Source organism: Thamnophis elegans, chromosome 6, assembly GCF_009769535.1.
Source record: "Thamnophis elegans isolate rThaEle1 chromosome 6, rThaEle1.pri, whole genome shotgun sequence".
In the NCBI taxonomy this organism is placed as follows: domain Eukaryota; kingdom Metazoa; phylum Chordata; class Lepidosauria; order Squamata; family Colubridae; genus Thamnophis; species Thamnophis elegans.
In genome coordinates, this window is record NC_045546.1 from 73,847,311 (window position 1) to 73,867,683 (window position 20,373).

At 40.3% G+C, this 20,373-nt stretch overlaps 1 protein-coding gene across 2 annotated transcripts in view; it reads left to right on the forward strand.

Annotated features, from left to right (window-relative positions):
• SEMA5A (semaphorin 5A) overlaps window positions 1–20,373 on the forward strand; it is a 239,405-nt gene that overhangs the window by 95,548 nt on the left and 123,484 nt on the right. For both annotated transcript variants that reach the window (XM_032220236.1, XM_032220237.1), the window contains one exon: window positions 9,741–9,933. In XM_032220236.1, the coding sequence (XP_032076127.1) occupies window positions 9,810–9,933 (124 nt within the window). In that variant the 5' untranslated portion in view covers window positions 9,741–9,809. The remainder of the gene's footprint in view (window positions 1–9,740; window positions 9,934–20,373) is intronic.

Consider the following 20,373-nt stretch of genomic DNA (forward strand, 5'->3'; position numbering starts at 1 on the left):
ATCTATTTATTTAAAACATTTATATAGCTGCTTGTTGTGGCCCAGCAGGAGCCGTTGGAGCTGCCACCAGACTCCGACAGCAAGAGGTCCTATGAGTTGGCCCTGGAGGATGTGAAGGACCCTGGACAGGGTTCTGACTCTGAGCAGGGCGCAGAGAGACTGGTTGGCCACTAGGTGGCACCTGAGCCTTGGACCAGTGGGGAGGAGACAAGGGAGAGTGATCCAGAAGCCAGCAGTGAGTTGTTCCTGAATGCACGCCATCGAAGAGCTACTCGGCATCAGGAACAATTATGCAATTACAGGAGGTAATTGCGCTCAGCTGGTGGTCATTAGGCTCCTCTCCAGACTATAAAAAGACTGCTTGTGACGCCCCTCTTGCAGAAGTGAACGCATTGACTAAAGAGAACATAACTAACTTGGCAGGCTAGATTTCTGCTAAGGTTTGTCTGACTTGCTGCCAAGGTTTGTCTGACTTGCTGCCAAGGTCCTTATTTGTTTGTCGGCTTTCAGCCACTGAGATTTTGACTTCTTGCTATCAAAAGTACATTCTAATTAAGCTTGTCTCGGCTTTCATTACTGGACAGAGGAGGGGTTCAGAACAGCTGCTTATCTTAAGTCAAACTCTGGGTATCTCCCAGTCAACAAGTAAAATAACTTAAGTGAAAACGGTATAATATATGAATCTTTTAGATTGAAAAACATTAAAAATCTGCTGCCGAAGTTAGACTTTCAACATCTTTGTTAAACCCTCCCATCTACTTCACCCTTTCTCTGTGCTTTGGGGAAAAGCCAGATCTTTCCCCAATGGGATTTTCCCATTTATGTTTGCCAGGAAATGTATATAAGGCCAGGTCAAAAGGCATGCCCCATCCTAACCATACTGACGGGCTCCGAATCCAATGGTGATGATCTTAAGTGCCAGATCTTAAGTGCTCTTTGGAAGGCTAGATGGGTAGTGGCCTGTCAAACGTCAAGTAGAAGGGTGTCCCACAGGGCAGGGGATGCCAGAGAAACCTCATGGTTCCCAGATTTCATAAAATGGGATAAGAGCAGCAACTAGGCATGTGCCCACCCTATTTAACCTGGTAGGATGGGTAGATGTTCTAAGGGAGAAGGCAATCCCACAGATAACTTGACCGGGTGCCATATAGGATAATAACCAGCGTATTGAATTGCACCTGGAGAGAAACTGGAAGCCAGTGCAACTCTCACAAGAGAGTTATATGGGTAAACCTGGAGACACCACATTCTGCACAAGTTGTAGCTTCAGGATGGATCTTCAATCCAAACAAGAGTTGTACAAGGTCTCCAGGAAAGGGCACAATTGGACCACCAGATGAATCTGTACAAGCCCCATTCCCCAGCCACCTCAAACAGGAGAAATAACAGCCCCCTCCCAATTGCACACCGACTTATTCCAGGCAGATGCTCCCCAACCCAGAGCCAGAGGTGGAATATTATTATTTGGGGCACAAATTCAGAGTCATTGTCTTGCCAGGAATGAGTGGAAGTCAACTCTTCCCAAACTCTTATAGCCTCCATGCTCTTGGACAGCACTGCCACAGTATCATCTGTCTGGCTAGGGATGGAGATACGTATATAATTGGATATCACCAGCGTATTGATGGTACTGCACCCCAGTGGTGTGATTCAACCAGTTTGCACCACTTTGGGAGAACCGTTGTTAAGTTTCCGAGCAGTTTGGTGAATTGGCTGTTGGAAGAAATCATTAGCGCAGAGAACCGGTTTGAATCCCACCACTGCTGCACCCCATACCAGTGGATGACCTCTCTCAGCTGTTTCATGTGATGTTGAAAAGAAGAGTGGAAAACCTCAAGCACTGGGGAACCAAGTGTGGCGCAGTGGTTAAATGCAGCACTGCAGGCTACTGCTAGATCAGCAGTTCAGCGGTTCAAATCTCACCGGCTCAGGGTTGACTCAGCCTTCCATCCTTCCGAGGTGGGTAAAATGAGGACCCAGATTGTTGGGGGCAATATGCTGACTCTCTGTAAACCGCTTAGAGAGGCCTGAAAGGCCTATGAAGCGGTATATAAGTCTACTGCTATTGCTAACCCCACAATACAGTGTCCCAAAACATGACCTCTCCCCTTCCACCAGAGGTGGGTTCCTACCAGTTCGCACCAGTTCGGTAGAACTGGTTCGTCAAATCTACCGAACCGGTTAGAAGAGGTTCCACCAGTGGACCCGGAAAGCAGGCCACATCTACAGAAGAGGTTCCAAAATTTTTTGAAACCCATCACTGACTCACTCTCTCCCTCCCTCCCTCTCTCTTCCTCCCAATCTCTCTCTCTCTCTCTCTCTCTCTCACACACACACACACACACACACACACGGACAGACTCACAGAGAGAGAAAGAGAAAGAAAGGAAGAAAGAAAGAAAGAAAGAAAGAAAAAGTGAGAGTGAGATGAAAGAAAAAAGGAAAAAGGGACAGAGAAACAAAAGGAAGGAAGGAGAGAGAGAGAGTGAGAGTGAGAGAGAGAGAGAAAACACATGGCCAGCAAGCCACTCCCACCAGGTCACATGGCTGGCAAGCCACTCCCACAAAGGAGGCCACACCCACAGAGTAGGTTCAAAAAAATTTTGAAACCCACCACTGCCTTCCACCAACACTGACTGCCACAAGAGAAGAACCACTCCTGATTCCCAAAGGCAGTTCAGAAGGATGCCATAGTCAATAATATTGAAAGCCACTGAGGGGTTGAGGTGAGCCAGAATGGCTGCAACCCCCAACAGCGTTCGTTAATTTAACCAAAAATCAAAATGCATTGTACTAGCAGAGGAAAAAACATCACATTTCAAGTTTTAAACCCTGGTGGAATAACTAAGTCTTCTTAAAACAGGAAGAGGAACCTATTCTTCCTACTTTTTAGATACACTCTAAAAGAAGGAAGCATTTGGATATGCTTTTCCTAGAAGAGAGGCAATGACTGAGGGAGAGTCAAGATTCCTCATTCCAGCTGAGGGAATCAATACTATGGCAATTAAATATTGGAGCAGTATTTGCTTCTTCCATCACTTCTGGGGTTTTGTTTTGTTTTTGAGCACATCTCTTTCCAATATTTGTAGAACAAGATTGAAATAATAAAAAATAAAATCCAAATTTTGTGACACGAAACCTTGACAGATGAAGTGTAAGAGCAAACTCCCCAAAGCAACAATATATAGTACTTGTTTCACTTTAAATGCACTGTCAATGTAATTGTTTTTTTAAAAAAACATTACATTTTGTAGGAGACAAAAAAAAAGGCTGAATTGTGATTAATTGGTGAGTTCTTTATGTTGCTTTAGTGTTCTTGTACTGAAATGCAACCGAACTGTAGTATATTTGAAAGAAATAATTTTATACTTTTATTTTTCGGCTGCAAAGGAAAATACTCTTGATGCTCTGGGTCCCTAATCAATCATAGGTTACATCTTGGTAATGGGCTTGGCCCTAGATGGTCCTTTAATAAGACTGTAGAAGTCCTTTGAGACCTGTTAAAGAATATTGGAAAAGGTTGGAATAGAGAACAATCAGCTTCTTTTATGAGCTTGCTTGGAGGAGCTTGTCAGAATGGGCAGGAGCAATGGTGAAATTTATAGGCCATTCATTGATGCAAATGATATTAGTATGTTAAACGTCACTATACTTTATGGCACTAAACAGGTTGAAGTCTGCTTTTCCATAGTTGACTCTATGAATGGTGAATTTATTATTTTGAAAACAGTTAAATCACAGATGTCCAAACTATCGTTTGTATTACCTAGTTTACTCCCCGCTTTTTCAAACGAAAAAATTGGATAAATCCTTCCAATTTAAATCTTGCTTGTTTTTGGCTGCATCTCATATATATATATACACATATATACACATATATACAAACATAGACACACATACACACATATACACACATATACAAACATATACACACATACACACACATATACACACATACACACATACACATACACACATATACACAGATATACACACATAGACATACATAGACATACATAGACATAGACATACACACATATACACACATATATACACATATACACACAGACACACATAGACACACATAGACACACATAGACAAATATATACACACATATACACACATACAAATATACACACACATACACACATATACACACATAGACACACATAGACATACATAGACATAGACATACACACGTATACACACATATACACACATATACACACATATATACACATATACACACATATATACACATATACACACATAGACACACATAGACACACATAGACATAGACATACACACATATACACACATATACACACATATACACACATAGACATACATAGACATAGACATACACACATATACACACATATACACACATATACACACATATACACACATATATAAACATATACACACATATATATACATATATACATATATACATATATATATATATATATATATATATATATATATATATATATATATATATATATATATATATATATATACATATATATGTTTTCTGAGGTTTTCGCGGGTGTTAGTATGTAGGTCTCTAGTTGTTCGGGTTTCGGGAAACACCAAACCTGAAGTAGTCAGCAGCAGCCTGAAGATGACGAATGTGACTTCGTTGAAACGTCGCCAAGACATCTCCAATTCTACGCGGGAGAAAACCCGAACAACTAGAGACCTACATACATATATATATATATACACATATATACACATATAAACACACACACACACACACACACACACACACACACACACATAGCTTTGGTTAAATAATTCTAAGACTAAGCATTAACTTATTTATAACAAAATTGTATGCTGTCCAATTCCAAGTAGCTCAGCATAGCTTACAGACATATAATACTAAAGCTGTACAGTCATCAGCACAGGCAACATAATATTCTAAAAACCCTCTTATGTATTTTAACGATATTTGTAAATACATTTTTGTTTGTCAAAATGACAGGAGTCGAATTTAAAAAGCCTTCTTCTTCAACCCAGCATATTGAGTCATCTGTGGTCACTCTCTATACCTGGCAAGAGGTTGGTGACTTAAGTTCAGAAATATCAAGTACTCTATTTCAACCTGTTTCTATTGCAGGCTTGAGATTGAAAACAACGGCTTCAGTCTGTGGATGAGAACTAGGGAGTAGGAGAGTGTCTTTTTTTATTTCAGCTCTTAGCAGCTTTTGTTACTATTAAAGATAGTATTATTTGGGGTCAGATCAGTGGTGGGATTCAAATAATTTAACAACCGGTTCTCTGCCCTAATGACCAGTTGGGTAGGCATGCTCGGTGGTCATGTGACTGGGTGGGTGTGGCCAACTCAACGTCACTCATGTCAATGGGCGCTTCGCATCAACTGTTACAATGTAATAAGGGTTAACGGGAGAGGCAGTTTCTGTAAGCAAGGCAATAAAGTTTAGGCTAGAAACAACACCAGAATGTTCCTCCTGCCTTCCTTAGAGGATTATCCCTGTAAAGTGAAAAAAAACAAAAGGAGATTTCTTCCATCAACCGGTTCTCCGAACTGCTTAGAAAGTTATCAACAGGTTCTCCCAAATAGGTGCGAACTGGCTGAATCCCACCACTGGGTCAGATGGAGAGTGTGATGGTTAGGTTATTGTTTACTGTGTTTTCAGTCTTTCCTAAAGAATACATTCAAAGTAGATCTTATCTCCTGAGCTTGGATTTATGAGATCCCCACCCCACTATTTCTTTAAGATCTTCATGAAACTACAGGAAGCAACTGTCCAGGGTTTTTAAATTCACTCCAGGATAGTAATGATTGCTTAGCACAGTTTCTTCCACACTCTAAGGAGATATGGATTATTTGTTTTTGAATGCAGTATTTATATGAAACAATAGATTGAATCAAATTCGAAATGTCTTTAAGAGAACATATGATTACAGGATAATTCTGTAACTTATCTTCAGCGTATTTGGATTGTTCACCTCTTAAAAGAATCAGGTTTGCCATTGTATGGTGTTTATTTTTTTAATTACAATTTATATAGTTGCTAGTCATTCTGGAATAGTTTTGAGGCAGAAAGATGAGGGGCAAATGCTTTTATAAATAAAAGTAGCACTTAGAATTAGTGTAATAATAAAGCTCCAGAGCTATCCAATTAAATGAATAAATTGAATTATGTCAGAGAATTCATGATTGGCAGAGACATGGTAACGAGGTCAGCCAATGAATAGGGCTTAGTAACAAGGTCAGCCAATGGGAGCTGAGAAAGTAAGGAGCTTGGGCGTGGCTTAGCTGTGCTAAGCTCTGAGAACTGAAACTGAAACTAGTCTGAGCTCTGAACTGAAACCAATCTCTTCTCTCTACCAGGTTGGAAGAACCACCTGTTGGTATTGTACATTTACTTATAGTGTTATATTGTATATAAAGAGAAGTTAATGAATCCTGCTGAATCAGTTAACTGTGTGTCCTTTCTGGATTTGATTTCTGCAACAAACTGACAAATTACAAACCATGCATTAATGGATTACAATTTTTTTAAAACGTAGCTTTGACCTATTGCTCAATGTTTAGTTAAGTTGTATGGTCAACCTATGCTAACTATTGCATTTTTCCATCTATCATCAATGCAATCCAGAGACAAAAAGGGAGAAAGAAAGCTTTTATGAATTCATTAGTATTATTACTGTTCAATGCTTTTTGTGTTATGAATCATTTCTGCACATTAAGGTTGGTATTTTATAATTCCTGTCATCAAGAGTAATATATACATGCTTTTAAAGTTGATTCATAATCCAATGAATCCATTAAAATAATATGAGATTAAATAAATAACTATTCAACTCCTTTGTTTTGATTTATTTGTTTATAACCTGATTTTCCAAAATTAATAGCTGGTAATTTGCCTGAGGCTCTTCACTGAGTTTTCACAACATGAGCTACAAGCTCTGTGATGGCTCTCATATGAACAGTCATTTCATCTGCAGGAATAATAATAGGGAAATCAGGAGTGGTAAAAGGATACATAAATGAAGGAAAGAGTTACTTAGAAAATTTGGGCAAATGGGTTTGTAGGTAGTTTAAGTATCTTTTTTTAAAAAAATAAGCAAATAAGTAGTAGGTCTTTGTAAATGCCACATTCTGAATTTTCTCGGTAGCCATAATACATACCTTTGTACCAGGGGTGGGTTTCAACTGGTTTGCGGCGGTCCCCGCGAACCGGTTGGTCGGCGAACCCGGAAGTAAGTAACTTCCGGGAACGGCGAAGGGCCCACCCGCCCGCCCGCGCTCCTTACTGGTCTTTGAAGGCTTCTGCGCTTCCACGCAGGCGCATGGCACATACAGCGACTGCGCGATTCTCCGCAAGCAGCTGGATGGCACATACAGCGCCTGCGCGAGTCTCCGCAAGCAGCTGGAGCATCGCGCAGGCGCTAAGACGCATGCGTGAACTGCGCGCGTGCACGAGGACGCCACCGGCCCCGTTCCAACCAAATCGGTTGGAACGGGATTAGCAACCCACCCCTGCTTTGTACTATTAGGAATCCTTCTTTTTCAAAGGTCCACAAATTTCACTTGCATCCAAGCACTGTTTTTCCTTGAGATACTCGCTTATCACTTCTCTGAAAAGGGGGCTGAGAACACAATTGGACATGTTATAGATTTTGGAGAAAGTCCAAAATAGCCTCTGCCGCCTTCTTCTTTTTTTTTTTTTTCAAATTTTCCCAGCGGCTGGTTATATAAGAGTTGCTTGTGCCAGGTTTGAAGAGAGATTACTGAGCGACATAAGATATGTCAGTTTATTACTAGGACTCGGTGAACCCAACGAGCAGCAAATTCCATTTTGTGGTTGCCAATACTCACTGGCCAACTGAGGTTGTTAATTCCATATTTTTATTTGTCTAGGGTTGTTGTTTGACCAAATTATTTTCTCCTGCTGTTTTTAATGTTGTAAGATCAAGTACTGTACATAAGAATTGCTTATGCATATTTTTATTTATCTGGGAGAGGTTAACAAAGAGTTATATGAGGTCCAAACTCTGATCACCTTTGTAAATGCTCTGTTTATAACTTTGCCAAGAATTAATGCGCAAAATATTGTTACTTTCAACTATTTTGTAAAACAAATGACTTCAAATTGAACCAGTCTGAATTTTGAGATGGCTAAATATTCATGAAAGCAATTATAAAAAAATATTTAATGTTCTCACCAGATGATTTTCCTAGGATGTTATCAGAGTGATGCTCTAATGCATTTCAGTAAGCCTTTCTTTATGCCAATTTATAGTTTTGAATTGAAGCAGCATCAAATAATAGCTGAATATCTGACAAACACATGACTTTGGCACATAAGAATAACTTAAACAATACTTTTCAGCAAACATACAGCAAATTAGGTTTCTTTAAGCCTGTAATTTTTTCTGAGCTGGTGGCTTTAAAATGTTTGTGTGCAATGATGAACAGCTCTACATTCATTTGTGTAGGTGTCTGGAAAATGTTCTTAATATCTATGTAGTTTTAGAAGATGCAGACCAGACCTGGTGAATCTCATTATAGTTCTTTCTAAACTAGAGAATTTCTAAACTAGAGAATAATTGAATAAAGTTTCTCACAACTGGACATTGTAAGAGACTGTGTTACCCAGAGAAATAGACCTACCAGAAACTCTAACAAACTTCCAACTAACTCCAGGGTCCTCTGAAGCACAGATCAAAAGCCATTGCTCATTGCAATTGTCCTTACTGGAAAATAAAGTATGTTGAATCATTATATATTACCATGAGTTTAAAAAAAAAGCTTTGTTGTGGTGCAAATGATAGAATTCTTTAATAGATCTAATTTATTCTTATATTCCCCTTGGGCAATCTATATAAACTAGATGACAACAATGCTAGGTATCTAACAGAGATATATAAAATGACGTTCTCCCAAAGAGACTCTGAACAGGGCTTCATAGAATATTCATATTAAAGATATGCTGGCCTAGAAATGCAGACCATTTGAAATGGATATTTTAAAAAGAAAAATAATGATGATTTTGAAAAGAAATGATGATTTTAAGAAGAAAAAATGATGATGCTTTTGAAAATAAAATTATGCATTTTAACAACTTTTAACAATTTTAACAACTTCTTTGTAAAATAAATAATATATAGAATTGCTTTCTTTAGCCTCACTTTCTGCTCTAACCATTCTGGATAATATTAGTCTTCGTATTGCAAATTTCTGGCAGTTATGAAAAGAAAATCCCATTTTACATAATACATTTTAATGTTATGAATTTCTGTAAAATGCAAATGCACCATCTCTTAATAATTAGGTCTGTCTGACTGGTAGCTTCCAAATAAGGAGAGAATGATATTAATACTGAAAATTAATATGAATTTTCTGAAAATACAGGAGTTCATCATTCTTGGTCTAGTTTAGAAACCATGAATTATGGCCTCAGTCTGGCATGTCATGTCCAAATAATTTTTGGAATCATCATCAGAAAAAAAGACAATAGTTTTAAGTGACGTTTGTGTATATATATGTGTGAGAGAGAAAGAGGCAGGAAAAAATCTTTGTATCTTTTATGTTATTATGCAACATACAGCATTTGTATGTCATCAGAAGTGTCTATTGTTTGAATAAAAGAATTGGGATGAGTGACAAAGCATGCTTTAGAACAAAAATCTGGAAAATTGGATGCGTAAGTCCTGGTCTAATGGTAATTCTGGTGTTGTTACTTTTACATTTTGCAGGCTGTTTTTGCATCTGAATACCTGAAGCATTTCTGATTAAGGGAGATGTGATTGGTGCCCAGGATCAATATGCAAGACACTATTCTAACAGCAATTTTGATGGTCACAAGTCTGGAGATAATATGTTTAGGAGGCATGGCAACGGAAGATTCCCAGTGTCAAAGGTTTGAGCATCCTATTGTTACAAGTGAAGGTAAGTAATTGAGAAAGAGCTTTTCCAAATAATTTGGTAGAAAAGAAGATCAAATAGACCAAGGCAAATGTGTGATCTTTTTGTGCATGTTATTTATAGATATCTCATCTATTTAGAGGATTTGTACATAAAGATGCAGGGCTCTTGTTTATAATCCCCTATAATTTATGGAAACATCAGCCATCATTTATGGAATTATTTGGTAGAAGCCATTATCAAAATTATTTGGTGTACATAAGGCTAACTAACAGAGCTGCCCTTGAGCTAATAGTCATTCTAACATTTTTTTTTAAGTTTTCCATTCATCTTCAAAACTCCTTGGATTTGTTTTTCAGGACACCTTATCTTCTTCTTGTTTTGTCTTAGTAAAAGTTATGCAGTAAATATTTGTAAATGCTACTAGGTGTTGACCAGCAAGCTGATTGCAATGATCCACATTTGCACCTTGATCAGGGACAGTTTTAAGGGAAGAAAATTCTGAAGATATTGTAGCCCCTTCTTTTTATCCATGTCATTGATTGTGTCTGCAAAATGTCTAGCAGCGTTCCCCCTTTGAAATTCAATTCTTTGTGTCCTGCCTAGAAGTCTACTGCGCTGATCAACCCAGAATAAACAGTCTGTTAGAGATTCAGTCGCGTATAAGTGTAAGTGGCCTATCCATCTGATTCCAGCCATGACAAAAAGAAAATGGGATCCCTATTTATAGTTCCAGTCCCAGCAGTCTTGAGTTCCTGTACATTCTGACGTCCTTGAAGTGTGCTAACAGCGGTTCAGTCATTTTGGATAATGAGACTAAAGATGCATCTCATCTGATTACCTCCCATAGACCGATTAGATCTCACAGGTTAGGTCTCCTCCGGATTCCATCCACCAGCCAATGTCAGCTGGCGACCCCCCGGGGGAGAGCCTTCTCTGTTGCAGCTCCAGCCCTCCTGGAATGATCTCCCTGTCGAGATCCGGACCCTTACTACCCTCCCGGCCTTCCGCAAAGCCACCAAGTCCTGGCTGCTCCAGCAGGCCGGGGGGCCTGTGAAACATCCAGCCCCACGGAAATTGTGAATGTTGCGGTTTTTGTTTTTAAAGTGTTGTCTTTGTCTAGTTTTCCCCCTTTCCTTGTCTATTGTGAGCCGCCCGGAGTCCTTCGGGAGTGGGCGGCATACAAGACAAATAAATACAAGTACAAATCTCTGTAAGATATATCTTTGGGCTGCCTTATTATTCATCAAAACAATTGAAATCAAGGCATTTCCCTTCAGCCATTTTAGGATCACACAGATTTGGTTACCTCATGCCCACTGCCCTTCCAAAGAGTGTCTGTCTCCATTTCAATCATTTCCATATTGTCCTGTGATGGCTTATTAACCATCTTGGCAGCAAAATGTGTCCCAGTGCATTCTAGTTTTTCTCCCCAGTATCTCTCTGGATGTGTAGTGGAAACCAGCAGATTTTGTTATAAATGGTCTAAATAGCTGTCTCCCCTTCCAATCTGTGCTTCTTCCCCACGAGCTATGATAGGACCTGCAAGCTTCTTCTTCTGGTAGGTAATCCCCTACTGGAGGTATGCTGGGCAGTCATATGGATTCAAACTTCCACCTTAACCCAGATATGGAGACTGTAAATTTGAAGATATTTCAAGAGATGCAACTTTGGAAAAGTTGGTTATCATATGATGGCCAGGTCCTTTGTTTCCTATTCAACCTGCTAATCCACGTGTGAATCACAGATATGTTGATGAAGAACTAGTTACTTTTGAAACTTTTGAAACTACAGGTAGGTTCCGATTTCAATTGGAACTTGGGTTGTTATTGCAAAATGATGTGGTCATAACTGATCACAACACTTAGGGGTGGCAATCCTGGCTGTCTGGTTGCCATCATAACCCCAGGATTGTGTGGGTTGATAACTGGGAAGAGGTGGAAGGGTGCCATGGACAGGCTCTATGACCCTCACTCACCATCCCTGAGATTTTGTACTCCATAGTAGGCTCCTTGGGAGAAAAACATGGAGTTGAGTATTCTCTTCCTAAATCTAACCTGTAACAGAAATGCCACTATTGCATTTACAGATTACTATATTTGACATATATCTCATTTTCTGCTTGGTGATAGTTAGAAATAGTTTATATTCTGCCAGACCAATATTTGATTAAGGCAAATTTAAATGCATATTTGATCCCAATTAAGGAAAATATTCTTGTAGAGGAGGGTTTATTATCTCCCTAAGCTTATCTGATTTTTTTTTATCAGTTCTTTGTCCTCGAGAAAGATGCTATATCATCTGAGAAGTGAAAGGCAAAAGAAGATAGCTAGAAGTACTTGGAGCAGCAAGCATTAGTGTGAGAGTGAACAGCCAGAGCCCAAAAAACTAAAAAAAGGGAGCTTGGTATGAGTTTGAGATGAGTTATGGCATGGGACCAATTATGAGGCTTACTGAAGTCTCTGTTTTTGGTTTTGACTACCTCACATTTTATTTAGACCGTGGAGGCACCTGGTTTAGCCTTTTATTGTTGAAAATTTCAGTTGAAAATTCTTCTTTTTGATCCTGAGGTTGTGATGGTGTAGATTTGATTACTGTCATATGATTTGCCTCTGCTTTTGGCTCTTTGTGCCTTGCCTGAGTTTGCTGTTGTGGTTGTAGGGTGCATTTCAGTGGTGGGTTTCAAAAATTCTTCGAACCTACTCTGTGGGTGTGGCCTCCTTTGTGGGAGTGGCTTTCTGCCCATGTGACTGCATGGGAGTGGCTTGCCGCCCAGATATGAAGATGCCGACGACACTTGTCAGAACCACCTTAATTTACCTCACACACAGCACTGGCATGCATAAGAATATGATGTAAACTAGTTTTTTAAAAGGCATCTTTGGTTTGCGTTAAAACAACTTCAACACACACAATGTTCTGATTGCACCACAAACGCAATAGTCATCCTTATCTTTCACAGAGGCACTGACTTTTATAAATATGAGCTTGGTAGTGTAGAATAATCATATCCAAGGACCAGTGGTGGGTTTCAAAAAATTTTGGAACCTCTTCTGTAGGTGTGGCCTGCTTTTCGGGTCCACTGATGGAACCTCTTCTAACCGGTTCGGTAGATTTGACGAACCGGTTCTACCGAATAGGTGTGAACTGGTAGGAACCCACCTCTGGTGCATTTGCTGTGTCTCTCTAGGCTACTCTGTCAGCTGACTTAGCAACCAAGTTGGGCATCCAGAGGTTTTGTGTGGGCACAGAGAGAGCAAGCAATGGTGGAGGTGCAGAAAAATGCCACGTTAAGTGGGGCATCTGAGGCAGATAGTTGTTCAAGTGAGCTGAAGAATTTGTATTAGCCCTTTTTTCCCATGCCTCAGAACTACCTGAATGAGAGAGATGCAACAAGTGCGTGCAACTGGTTCTTTTAGAACAGAAGGTGAAAAGGTTGGAAGCATGTCATTCCAATTTATCAGGGAGGGAGCACGGTTTTGACATGAAAGTCTGGCGTTCTCTAAATCAAAACTGGTAAAAAGAGTAAGAGGTGGAGGAATGAAAACATGATTTATAGGACCAAGAGAAAGGAGACATTCTGGAAATACACTAGAAGCACACAGCTGTTACTGAGCCTTTTGACTTAGTGAGTGATGCTGTTATGTTAAAAGAAGAAATTTTAAGGAAAATACTCAGAATCCTGTGGATGGAAAGTGCTTAACTGCCAGCCTAAGAAGGAGCAGACATATGGTTGTCAGAGATTTCCTGTGGAGAGGAACAGAAGTAACCATCTCCAAAATTGAGACCTCTGAAAGAGCATGGCTTTTCTGGAGCTTGTATTCCAGATGTGACAACAGACTGCCGAGGCTCTTCAGAGTAATTGGTTACTACTTTCCCTTGCTAATTCACATGGGACAAATGATCCAGTCAGAGGAATTGTTGAATGTATCTCCAAAGACAATAAACTCAGGGTAAGAAAATGAAGAACTCAGGAGCACAAATGATGCTTGCCTCAGTACCAGAGGTGGGTTCCTACCAGTTCACACCTATTCGGTAGAACCGGTTCGTCAAATCTACCGAACCGGTTAGAAGAGGTCCCACCAGTGGACCCGGAAAGCAGGCCACACCTACGGAAGAGGTTCCAAAATTTTTTGAAACCCACCACTGGTCCTTGGATATGATTATTCTACACTATCATGCTCATATTTATAAAACTCAGTGCCTCTGTGAAAGGTAAGGATGACTACTGCGTTTGTGGTGCAATCAGAACATTGTATGTGTTGAAGTTGTTTTAACGCAAACCAAAGATGCCTTTTAAAAAACAAGTTTACATCATAGTCTTATGCATGCCAGTGCTGTGTGTGAGGTAATTTAAGTTGGTTCTGACAAGTGTCGTCGACATCTTCATATCCGGTCACATGGGCAGCAAGCCACTCCCATCCGGTCACATGGGCGGCAAGCCACTCCCACAAAGGAGGCCACACCCACAGAGTAGGTTCCAACAATTTTTGAAACCCACCACTGATTCAGTACTTACTGTTATAGATCAAAAGGCTGGGAGGAAAGACTAGTATATTGCAGAAGAACAGTTGGCACCTGAGCCTGGACAGAGTCATCAGCAAAATATTAGGGTTCATAAACCTTGCCTTATAGTACCAAAATTCCTTATGGATGACAGGGATGCCTATCATGAGGAGCTTAGTAGAAACTTGGTCTTGGAACTAAATCTTGTGGTCTGAGTGAGTATAAAATATTGGGACAAGAATGATTGCAGTAAGACGTTAGCACTGGAAGCTAATAAATTACAAGCAACAGAAATCAGTAATTTACAAGCTAGAAGGACAACATTGATGTATATCATTATATTTTTATGCTTTGAATCCTGACACAGTGTAATAATATAATCTAAAAATTAATAGAATGAAACTACTGATAAAAATATTGCAAGCAAAGGATAAGCTTTGTTGCAGAGAACTTGACTTCCCTGCAAGGAAAAAAATTGTTTGTAAAGAATATGTAAATTTGTGCAGAAATCCCTTCTGAGAAAGCATCTGGGTAAAAATGAAAAGAGACACCCTTGCATTGCTGTGGCATATCTACTCACCCAACCATCCAACCAGAAGACATAGATGATACTTCCCTGGAGCATAAAATAAGGCTTGTGCATGGATGAATTTTAGTTGAAATTTCCCATTTACTACTGTCTTAACATCTCCTGGAACCTTCACTCTGCCAACAGTGGAAGACTTGTTTAAATTGTCTGTTTGATTGATTGACTGTCACCCTGTTCTACCCTTCAGAAGATCAAACCACCATTCCACTTATTTCCTCAGTTTTCTATAGCAAGAATGAACTATGATTCTGAATCTATGATAGTGATTTCGGCTGGCTGTTTTTTGGCCAACAGAGTGCTGCAGGAGGCCGTGGAGGCTGAAAACAGACCGCGGGGTGGGGTGGGGGGTGTCCTTTGATATTTAAAGTTTAGGCTGGCAGAGGCACTGAGGCAGAGGTGGGTTCCTACCAGTTCGCACCTATTCGGTAGAACTGGTTCGTCAAATCTACCGAACCGGTTAGAAGAGGTTCCACCAGTGGACCCGGAAAGCAGGCCACACCTACAGAAGGGGTTCCAAAGTTTTTTGAAACCCGCCACTGGTCCTTGGATATGATTATTCTACACTATCATGCTCATATTTCTAAAACTTAGTGCCTCTGTGAAAGGTAAGGATGACTACTGCGTTTGTGGTGCAATCAGAACATTGCGTGTGTTGAAGTTGTTTTAACGCAAACCAAAGATGCCTTTTAAAAAACAAGCTTACATCATATTCTGATGATGCCAGTGCTGTGTGTGAGGTAATTTAAGGTGGTTCTGACAAGTGTCGTCGGCATCTTCATATCCGGTCACATGGGCGGCAAGCCACTCCCATCCGGTCACATGGGTGGCAAGCCACTCCCACAAAGGAGGCCACACCCACAGAGTAGGTTCGAACAATTTTTGAAACCCACCACTGCACTGAGGGCTGTTCATTTGATATTTCCTGGCTGGCCTCATGGACCAGATTTAAGCACCCCATGGGCCGGATTTGGCCTGCGGGCCTTGAGTTTTACACCCTGTCCTAGACTTAATACTGACAACAGAAAAGCACTTGTTGATGACTTAGAAGGAGCAAGAATATTGGAGAGGAAGAGTTCATTTCATCTTTTGTGTAAACAAGGGCTATGAAAAGATATTAGTTAAATGATTGCCTTGGATAATAGAAAAGCTGATTTTGAAAGTTTGGAGAGAAAAAAATACGATTCTTGACAACATTCACCCAGTTTCCAACCTTGGAAAGTTGTAGAAATGGTGATTGTGCTTCAGCTTCAAAGGTCTCTGGAAAAAATGGATTATCTGGACCAGTGGTGGGATTCAAATAATTTAACAACCGGTCCTCTGCTCTAATGACCATCTGGGTAGGCGTGGCTTGGTGGTCTTCTGACTGGGTGGGTGTGGCCAACTCAATGTCACTCAGGTCAATAGGCACTTCGCCTTAGCTGTTACAATGTAATAAGGGTTAACCGGAGAGGCAGTTTCTGTAAGCAGGGCAATGAAGATCAGGCTAGAAACAACACCAGAATGTTTCCTTCCTGCCTTCCTTACGGGATTAGCCCTGTAAAGTGGGGGAAAAACAAAATGAGATTTCTTCCAACAACCGGTTCTCCCAACTGCTTAGAAAGTTACCAACCGGTTCTCCTGAATAGGTGCGAACTGGCTGAATCCCACCACTGATCTGGACCACTTTCAGTCAGGGTTCAGGCCTTCTTGGATGACCTCTGGTGGAAGCATGATGGGAGCGGAGCATCTCTCCTTGCTCTTCTTGATCTCTCAACAACCTTTATTACAATCTTTTATGGTGTCCTTTTGTGCAGTTTTAGTGCAGTATTTTTGGGACTGGGTGATTACAAAAAAAACAAAACAAAACACCAAGGTACATATGCTTTTCTCATTTTTTGAATTAGGTGGCCTTCTATACTAAGTAAGTGTGATTTTATAACTGCTGACCCAGAGAACTACAGGCCATTTAAGCAATCTGCTTTCTGATACTTTCTGTTTAGGTATAAACTGTTTAATTTCCTATTTTAAAGATTTTGTTAGGGAGTTTTTTGGCTGCTAATAATCTATTTTCTATTAGAGAATATAATAACTATTAGTTTGTTTTAGATGACCAGCAATGAAATATAAGTTCAGTTTTAGTAACCAAATATTTAGTAATGGTGCCAAGGAAAGCAGAATCAGAATGGATGAACGAATGAGGGCAGTAAATAGCATTAAGAAAATAGTGATTCCTCAAAGGGAGATATTAAACATGTAACAACAATGGAGAAATAAAATCAAACTTTTTTGCTTTCATTCATGAAATCCAACTATGTTTATTTTGAATACATTTTGAGTATGAATGAAGGCAAATACAGTATATGTGTCCCAGGATAATGTTGCAAGATCTAATCTGGGTTGTTCAAGGGACCAGAGGGGTTTTCTTTTTCTTTTTGGAATAATTGGTCAAGAAACTAAACCATAAAATGTTGTCGACAGTTGCAGTGTAGCAGCTCACATTCTCTTGGTTATTGATTGATTGATTGATTGATTGATTTATTTATTTATTTATTTATTTATTTATTTATTTATTTATTTATTTATTTATTTATTTATTTATTTATTTATTTATTTATTTGTCTTGTATGCCGCCCACTCCCGGAGGACTCCGGGCGGCTCACAAAAGACAAGGGAAAGGGGGAAAAACGAGACAACGACAACATATTAAAAACAAAACCAACATTCACAATTTCCGTGGAGGTAAATGCTTCTCAGCCCCCCCCCCCCCCCCCGCCTGCTGGAACAGCCAGGACTTGGTGGCTTTGCAGAAGGCCGGGAGGGTAGTAAGGATCCGGATCTCAACAGGGAGCTCGTTCCAGAGGGCCGGAGCTGCAACAGAGAAGGCCCTCCCCCGGGGAGTCGCCAGCTGACATTGGCTGGCAGATGGAATCCGGAGGAGACCTAACCTGTGCGATCTAATTGGTCTGAGAGAGGTAATCGGCAGGAGGCGGTCTCTTATTTTACAAAGGGTGAAATTGTGAACTGAATGGACGCTGCAGGGCTAAAGGAGGAATTGAGTAAGGAATGATTTCGTTTTGATAATCAACATTTAATGAAGAATCAGCAGCTACTATGATGTCCTGGTTTCTTCAATCTGGACAACAAGCATGAGGAAGATATTTCCTCAAGTAGCAAGATTGCGATCAACTCTAAAACAAATTCAAAGTTGCTACTGCAGCAGAAGGCAGCAGTTGCCTTAATTGCCATGGCTTACAAACTGATCCTCCAAGGAAGATGAGGCTGCCTGGGAAGCTGGAGATGACAAGACAATGGCAATCCACTTACGTGTTACTGCCGAGAAAACTACACATTTATTTCCATGAAGTCACTGGGAATTGAGCATTACACAAAATGTATGCATGAGGAGTTTTTGGGTGCCTCCTGCTGACAGCAGTTTTTCTTAATGCCAATTCATTCCTCCGCTTACAGCAGAACTCCCCAAAAGACTTCTCCAAAAGCTATTCATAAATTAGGATAATCTTCAGTGTAGCATTAAATATAGCACAGCAGGAAGGCAGTTATAAAAAAAGACAACAGACGCTCACACACTCACACACCCACACGCATACCCTTGGCTACACGCATCATGTTTATGTTAATATTTAAATTTCAGATATTCAACTTTAATCAAAATCTGGGAAGGTTTTAAATAGAAATCATATAGCAGTAGCAATAGCAGTTAGACTTATATACAGCTTCATAGGGCTTTCAGCCCTCTCTAAGCGGTTTACAGAGTCAGCATATCGCCCCCACAGTCTGGGTCCTCATTTTACCCACCTTGGAAGGATGGAAGGCTGAGTCAACCCTGAGCCGGTGAGATTTGAACCGCTGAACTGCAGATAACAGTCAGCTGAAGTGGCTGCAGTACAGCACTCTAACCACTGCGCCACCTTGGCTCTGATTAATGGACACTACCTTTATTATTTTTATAAATGACTCAAAGTGGTCATTTATAAATGACTCAAAGTGGTAAACATACTCCGTTCCTCTCCCATTTTCCATACAACAACAATCCTGGTTGGTTGGGTTAAATGAATGTGATTGGCCCAAGATCACCCAGCTGGCTTTCATGCCTAATGATGGATTAGAACTCAGAGTCTCATGGTTTTTAGCCTAGTGCTTTAGATCAGTGGTCTCCAACCTTGGCAACTTTAAGACCTGTGAACTTCAACTCCCAGAGTTCCTCAGCCAGCTTTGCTGGCTGAGGAACTCTGGGAGTTGAAGTCCACAAGTCTTAAAGTTGCCAAGGTTGGAGACCATTGCTTTAGATGAGGGGTGTCAGATTCAAGGCCCCAGGGCTGGATGCAACCCGTGAGGTGTTTAGATCTGGCTTGTGGGGCCAGTCTGAATATAGCAAAGGACCAGCCCGCAGTGCAGTGTTGGGTTGCTAACTGGTTTACTACTGGTTTGCTCATGCGTTCTGAAAGCAGAACAATTTTGCCACATTTTTCAAAGACTCCTGGAATTACCCTGCTGACATATGGAAAGGGAAAGCATTTTGTTTCACTGCTCACATGAAACTGTATTTTTGATTGAGCATGTAGACTAGTCAAGGTGACAAATCTGTCACTTCACATTGAAGCTTCTGGGTAACTGGGGAACATTCTGTTATGCTGGAAGGGAGTTGGCATATTTCAAAGCATTAAGTGTTAAATGTTCCACTTCACGTCTCTTTCTTAGTGAAGGAGACCATTTGCTTTCAGTAGCTGATTTCAAACCTGATTTTAAAAACAATAACTGATAAGGCAAGGAAATGGAATAGAAATGGAAGTTGCAAGGAAATTAGTAGGTAAACAGCAGATTGGAAGGGTTTCATTCATACCCTGCGGTGTTACTTGTGTACCATATGTCTTTAAAGACTGTTTGGAAGCTGCACGGTGCAAAACACCCACTTTATCTTCTCTCCAGGGTGGAAACCAAAATAAGGGGAGACAGTTTCTTAAGCACCAATAGCAAATAATTATTTATCATCTAGAAACACATGTTTTGGACTGTTCCTTCATCAAGGGCATTCTACAAGAAACCCTTACAAACAGTTTATGTGGTTTTACCCATGTAAAAACATCTGTGTCTAAAAGCAACACGCAGTAAATCATAAACATGTTAAATAACCAGATGAGCTCTTGTGGCGAAGCAGGAACCCACTGCTGAAAAGTTACCAACCCATGAACTAAATTAAGCCTCTTAGGGTAATTATCCAGAGTTTTGGGCTGGAGACCACTGGTATCCAGACTTCTTAGGAGAAGTCATGCTTGTTTTGAATTTGAATGAGCCAAGGTGGCGCAGTGGTTAAATGCAGCACTGCAGGCTGACTGCTAGATCAGCAGTTCAGCGGTTCAAATCTCACCGGC